This window comes from Brassica oleracea, chromosome C2 (assembly GCF_000695525.1).
Source record: "Brassica oleracea var. oleracea cultivar TO1000 chromosome C2, BOL, whole genome shotgun sequence".
In the NCBI taxonomy this organism is placed as follows: Eukaryota; Viridiplantae; Streptophyta; class Magnoliopsida; order Brassicales; family Brassicaceae; genus Brassica; species Brassica oleracea.
In genome coordinates, this window is record NC_027749.1 from 31519963 (window position 1) to 31526990 (window position 7028).

A 7028-nucleotide genomic window follows, 5' to 3' on the forward strand; every position below is an offset into this window, starting at 1 on the left:
CTGAATAAAAACCCTAAGTCTAGCTATTTCCTTTTAAGCACCAAAACCTCAACCAATCAATCGAGCAATTACTTGCTCAACAAAACTGCAAATTTACATTTTAATCATTAAACCATCCAACTTAACAAATCCCATTAGATTTATTAGGTTCCCTAGCTCCTTGTGGATTCGATCCCTAAGTACTGCAATTGAACCTCTTATTTGAGAGAGTAAATTCACTATTTAGGGTATTTTGAGTGATATTAACCGGGCAAGACTAAACACTTCAATCGACCGGTTTTAAATAACTGACTCAACTATGCAGTTCATGATTTAGGACAGCTACTAAGGGAAATTCAGAACAGGTTCTGTTTAGACTAAGTTTGGTTCAAACTATATCAGTAGCTGAGAAGTTTCAGAACAATAATCTGATCCGTCCATCAGTTCAGTCCGGTTCAGAGACAAGTTGTCAGCTAAATGATTTAGGTGCTAGCGGACCATGAACTGGACTAATATCAATCCACATAAGCCTTAATCAAACTGTTCCAGATAGGTCATTCATCAACCAATAACCGGCTTCATTCAGAACTGATCTAACAGCAAGAAGCTAAGGCTTACCGGCTATACTAAACTGATTGGTGAACACAGCTGATCCCCTCCTTCAATCTTTACTGACACTGACCTGATCAGAATAAAGGTTCCATGGTAGGTTTAAGATCAGAAACATAACATGGCTTAGGTTTTAATCAGACATGAAGCTTCCTTAAAACTGATCTGATCAAACTGATCCAAATAAACTAATTATATCCTTACCGATTCAAACTCAAGACTGATAAGTTGTGGACTGATCTCATGAATCTCCTGAACCATCTCAAAATTTTCCACACACCACAACCACTGATTCAAGGCACAAGAAGGTTAGAAAGGGTCGTCCAGGCTCAGTGTCCTGAGAATTTTTCTCATATTTTTCCTCTCATTTTCTCTCTCAGATTTTCTCTGAATTTTTTTTCTTGTTTTGCTGCAGGTTATGGACGACCAGAAGAGAGAAGATGGTGTTTTATAACATAAGAAGTTGCTTCAGGTGAGGGTTTCACTCAGCACAAAGCAAGGCTGAGAAAAGACATGTGGAGAGTAGCTTCAGCACTTCCAACAGCAAGCTGCTGTCCTTTCCCTCCCAAGAAGAAAGCTGCAAGCAGCTGGTGAAAATCATGTGACTGAATTAATGAGCAAGCACAGCAAGCAGCTTGTGAGTTGCATGTGCCAATTACTACATAAGCAACCAGGCAAAAAGGTGCATGGCATGTGACTTGATAAGTGAACAAGCAGGCTGGCTTAGGATGTGATGGCATTAGACGGTCAAGATTATTAAGGAAGCTGATATTTCGACCAAATATTCCTTGTCCTTCGGCTCTCGGAAAATCTCGTTCAGCTTAATAAAAATTTGACCAAAAAATATAAGACTCGACCAAACTATCAAGGGAAGGTCTTTTGACCACAAGACAGACTCGTCGAGACATTAATTTACCGGATCGATTTTTATTATTAATTATGATCGAACCAACTCCAAACTGGTCGAGTGGGATTTTTCTCGACCAAAATTTATTAGCTCGTGAGTGTCATTACAGAAGGAGTCATGATTGGAACAAGAAGATCATATGCTCCCACCTCTCACTTCATAAACTTTATAATTCCTCAAACAGTGGCTGAAGATAATTATCTAGAATTCTTAGGTTCTTTTGGTCTAGTCACTAATATCGACTGATAGAAATATTCCTCTTCATACACATGCCAGAAAGTAAGTTATATGAAGTTACGATAGCAGGACAAATTGAATGTGCTTCACCAATAATACCAAGAAGTTTACATCCATCTATTGATAAGCCTAAATAAATATTAGGACTTTCAGCAGTGAATTGAGGATTGATATATCATGGCTTTTATGGGTTTTGACTATGATATATGTCTTTTTTAAGAGTATATATTATATATTTGGAGTCTTTTTGGTGTTATTTTGTGTTGTACATGGTTTAGATCGCTTTTGATGCAAAATGGGTAATTTGAGATGCAGAATTGTGTAGATATGTAAAAAGTTTAGCAACAGATGGAGTACTTCCCACCGATGGATGAAGGTCATATTTATATACAATATATAGAATTGAGTTAAATTTCTTGTGCCGCCTTTTTGAGGTCAATCCATCAGTTAGAGCAAATGTTATGCACATTTTGCTGAAGGGTGGTCCATTTGGCGTGCGAGAAAGAAGCTGCCGAGAACTCAGTTTGATCTACCTGGTGTTGAACGACACCATGGAGGATGTTGAACGACATATATCATCCCAGCAACCGACTCGTGATTGAATGAAGTTTCAAGATTTGCAACTTTTCCCAAAAGTTTCTAGTATTTATAAAAGTGTTCAACTCGTGTTTTATCCTATAGTTACTATTGGCAGTCATTGTTTAAGTTAAGCTTTATTTTAGTTAGAGAAGATCAAAACTCATTCAGAGATCAATTGGAACTCCTGTTTTTATATATATATGATATTTACTCCGAAGATGATTTGTGTTTCTGCTATGTCTGAGTAGATCACTTGTTAGATTAAGAGATTTGTAGACCGAGATGCTTCTCAATCTAAGACTCCATTCGCATTTTGATAAGCAGACAGTAGACCAAACTATCTTGGAAATGCTTCTCTTGTCAATGTTTGCAGACCAGAGAAATTTGGAGCATAGCGATTCAATCTTCCACCTCCACTATCGTGTTCATGAAAGTTCCCGCTCAAGTAATGTTGTTGGATTATCAATTATCAATAGTTTTTTTTTTTTTTTTTTTTTTTTTTTTTTGAAAAAATCAATTATCAATAGTTGTTCACTTTTATATATCTCTTCTTTTTTTCTTTTCAATTTCGGTTATATTGGAAGCTACACAAATTCCAGTGATAAGAAAGTATGATGACCGTCTGAATGTTTGGTCTTCTCAAGATTAAAGGCGATGGGCCTTTGGCATCTGAATTCTAGTGATGGTAATTACGAGTTTTGTCCAAAATAAAAATGCAATATCCGGTTATAAGATACATATAAGTATTACTCCATATATTTTAATTCCTCAAATTAATCTCATGATATATTTGAACATTATACTTTACTTTTGGAAAGATGTGTACTATTACACATGCTATCTGGATTAACTATGTAATAATGGGTTAAAACTTCATATCCATGTCGGTATATTCCTTATCTAAAATACTCCAAACAGTTCGATTTTTGTTTGGAGCTACCAACATGTAAAATCTCTGTTAACGGAATGATATTGTTGGTTATTACAAGTTTAATCTGAAATAACTATGTAATATCCGGTTATACTACTCTGTATATTTTAATTACTCAATTTCACATTATGATGTATTTAGCATTTGTATTTTTCTTTTTGATGGATGTATTTAGTGACTATCACATGTGGTATGTAGATTAACTCTGTAATATACGATAATTAAAATTTACAGAAACTACACCTATTACAAATATAAAGTACAAACACATTAACAACACTTTTTCATTCAAGTTTTTGGACTCCAATCAGATTTCGTCACTTGCGGAAAACTGTCCGCTAACATTTCATTTTTGATATTTTTGAAGTTAGCTTTTTGTAATACCTATAAAAAACAGCACGTGCCACTCGTTTAAAATATCTTTCCACTCTCATCTACACATTAACATGATTTTTATTCTGGCAGAATACTGACAATTACTATTTGTTAATAGATTTGACAAATGGCAAGAGGGATATAGACTTCATTCCATCAACACTCTCTAGGTTTTCAAATACAAAAAAGTTATGTTTATCTACCTAATTACCGACCATGTTTTGTATACACATCAGAACTACGTGTTTTGTTTGCAAATACGAGCATAATTAGAAATACTTATTAATTTATGTTTTATTAATTCAAAAATTAGCATAATAAGTTATTATTTGTGTTTTCAAAATTTTTAAATAAAACATTAAATTATTTATAGATGACAATTTTTTTCATCAACATATATATACTTATTATTGTGTTGCAATTTTTAAAAATACTCACATATTATAAATATTTTATACAAATGTTTTTGATTGGTTAATATTTAATTATAAATTTGTATATCTAAATATTTAATTATATATGATGTCATATATCTTTTAATAATTTGATTTGAACTTTTAAGTAAAAAATATATTATTGAGAAAGACAAAGAAAAAGAACCGAAGTCATTGAGAATCCTCCATTTCACGTCTTTCCTAAGCAAACCAACAAAACTTGCTCAGCTTCTTCTTCCTCCTAGAGCAGAGACAAACTACCAAAAATGTCAAATTCATTTAACCGGAGAAAACTAACGTCATCGGACTTATACCGAGGCCGGAGCTCCAGGACCACTAGACGTAAGGTGAAGCACCAAGTCTCTCGTCGTAATCCCAGTAAGATTCGTTCAAAGTCTAATAAAATCCTCAGCCGAAGTTTCTCGGAGCCGAATCTCCACCAAAGCATCTCTGTTGAAGATGATGGTGATCGACTTTGCTCTACGCCGGTGGTAGATCTCCCGGAGGAGATCCTTTACCTCTCCAAGATCCGTTCGGAAGTTTTCGCTTCAGCTCCGTCGTTATCTGGCTTCTCTTCACCCTCTTCTTCTCCGATTAACCAACAGGTAATCATCATCAAATGAATTGTTTTACTTAGTCCTCCATGTCTCAAAGTTTTTGCTGTTAGAGCCAAGTATTTCAGATGTTAAAAATTAACCCATTGACCAAATTAAAGTCCCTTATTCAGTCCTTCAGTTATCAAATTATATATTAATTCAAGCCACAAATTTAGAGTTTTATATTAAAGCCACCCTTCTCATTATTTTCAAGATAAGCTTTAAATTCCATTTGATTCAACAGAAAGATTCTGAATTTCAATTGGTTATGTTTCTTTGATTATAAAATCAGGTTTACAAGAGAGAAGCAGAAAAGGTTGTGATCAATGTATTAGTTGAAGGAAGTCCAGGACCTATAAGGATTTTGGTTAAGCTAAGTTGCAGCGTCGAAGAAACGATCAAGATGGTTGTGGACAAGTATCGCAAAGAAGGACGAACACCGAAACTCGATGAAGATCTTGCCTTTGAAGTGCATCAGTCTCACTTTAGTATCCAATGTAAGCTATACAAATTTTTGGCTAAGAAACCGGAAAAAAACGTGAAGTTTTCGAGCTATTTATGTCAAATCATAGAACAAGACATTCGTCTATTAGATATGTTAAATGTAGCTATATAATTCAACAACCTTAACTAAACGTTTAAACTCTTGATTTTGAATTTTAATAATTTGTAGGTGTTGACAAAAAAAATTGATAAAAATAATTTGTAGGTTTGGAGAAAACCGAAATAATTGGTGAAATAGGTAGTAGAAGCTTCTACATGAGGAAGAAAGTACCTGAAAACATGATTCTGGTGATAAGGAATCTTCCGTCGTCATCGAACTTGTTCCAATCTTTTATTGCACAAAAGATTGGGAGAATTGTGAGGAGGACAAGGAAGGTATGGAACATGTTGGTATGTGCTCAGTGAACAACAAAACCGGTTTTAAACAGAAACAAAGTATTGTTCTAGTTATGTTTTACACTTGGAGCTACACATAATATTTACTTGTGTTCGCTCAAATTTTATATAAGAGAATCAGTTCTTTGTAAGCTTATTTACTCTATGACTTGCAACATATAGCTGATCCCAAAAAAACAAAGACTAGCAACATATAAGCTATAGGTATTATATACATTCGAATGTAATTATTGTACTCTAATTTTACTCGAAAATTTCGTTTTATAAAAAATCGAGTTGTAAATAGAACAGTTTTTACATTTGTATATTTTTGGCAGTGTGAAGTTTTTTATTTTTTGGTTGTTGGCGGGGAAACTCAATTAACTGTGGCTACCTGGAAACTTATTATAAAAATGAAATCATCTTTTTCGTTATGTTTATCATTTTGGTTTGGTTTGTTTATTCGCCTGGGGGAAGCACGTCACCGGCGATTAAGTAACCAAAGAAATTGTAACGGTAAGAGATACTGAAACGTGAAAACTGAGATATTTTGAAGAGGAAACTCCTGATATAAACAATCTGGTTCTACTTGATTTCATTTGATTCCACTTTAATCTGGTTTTAAACTTGACCACTTAGAATCGTCTAATTCATATAATTAAATAATCATTCATTAAGAAAATAATAATATTATTATTAGGGAATATTATTGAATGAATTATATTTATACAAATGAGACATTGAAAACCTACAAATTTAAGTTTGCAATTTTAGAGAATGTAGAATATATTAAAGATTACATAAATTTTGCAAAAAAAAACACTCAGACAAATCTTAAACTCAATTGTTAAGCCATAATATGATCGAGCAGACTCTATGATTTGTGAATAAAGATTATAAAACATAATACACTAAAATATCAAAAGTTTTTTTTATCTATAAATGATAAAAAATATATATAATATAATCAAATCAGAAATATATTTGATGACAACAAAAATAAAATCAGAAAATCAGAATTATATTTGCTGACAATCACTACAACAAAACATATTTTTTACGAGGGCAGTATTCATTGTAAATTCGTCGTAAACGGGGTGTTACGACGAATTAACCTCGAAAGACGTTTCGTTGTTAAACGTCCGTCGTAACGGAGGTTTCGTCGTAAACGACTCGTTACGTTTACGACGAAATATATTCCTCGTAAAGCGCAGGGAAAGAATTTGTCGTAAACGACACATAAGATTTCGTGGTAAAGCCCATGTAATGATTTCGATATAAAGCACACGTAAATACTTTCGTTGTAAATCACTCGTAAACATTTCGATGTAAAACCCTCGTAAATCTTTCGATGTTAATCACTCGTAAACATTCGATGTAAACTCCATGTAATGTTTACGAGGAGTTTATATCGATTCTTATTATATTATTATTAATTAGTATGTAATAAATTTGAATTTATATTTAATATTCGAAATTTAAAATATTTTAAATTTTAAAAC

At 33.1% G+C, this 7028-nt stretch overlaps 1 protein-coding gene across 1 annotated transcript; it reads left to right on the plus strand.

Moving 5' to 3' along the window:
- The first annotated feature begins 4227 nt into the window (after nucleotides 1-4227).
- Nucleotides 4228-5881, plus strand: LOC106326928 (uncharacterized protein At4g22758-like). Its single transcript, XM_013764896.1, has 3 exons — nucleotides 4228-4656; nucleotides 4940-5144; nucleotides 5357-5881. The coding sequence occupies exons 1-3, from the start codon at nucleotides 4318-4320 to the stop codon at nucleotides 5554-5556; spliced, it is 744 nt and encodes a 247-aa protein (XP_013620350.1). The 5' UTR covers nucleotides 4228-4317; the 3' UTR covers nucleotides 5557-5881.
- The last annotated feature ends 1147 nt before the right edge of the window (nucleotides 5882-7028 follow it).

Excerpts from the sequence above, each read along its gene's own strand:
- LOC106326928 (XM_013764896.1), top strand. The coding sequence starts at position 4,318 with ATGTCAAATTCATTTAACCGGAGAAAACTAACGTCATCGGACTTATAC. Across the intron at positions 4,657-4,939 it reads CTTCTCCGATTAACCAACAG|GTTTACAAGAGAGAAGCAGA; the intron begins GTAATCATCATC and ends TTATAAAATCAG. Across the intron at positions 5,145-5,356 it reads GTCTCACTTTAGTATCCAAT|GTTTGGAGAAAACCGAAATA; the intron begins GTAAGCTATACA and ends AATAATTTGTAG.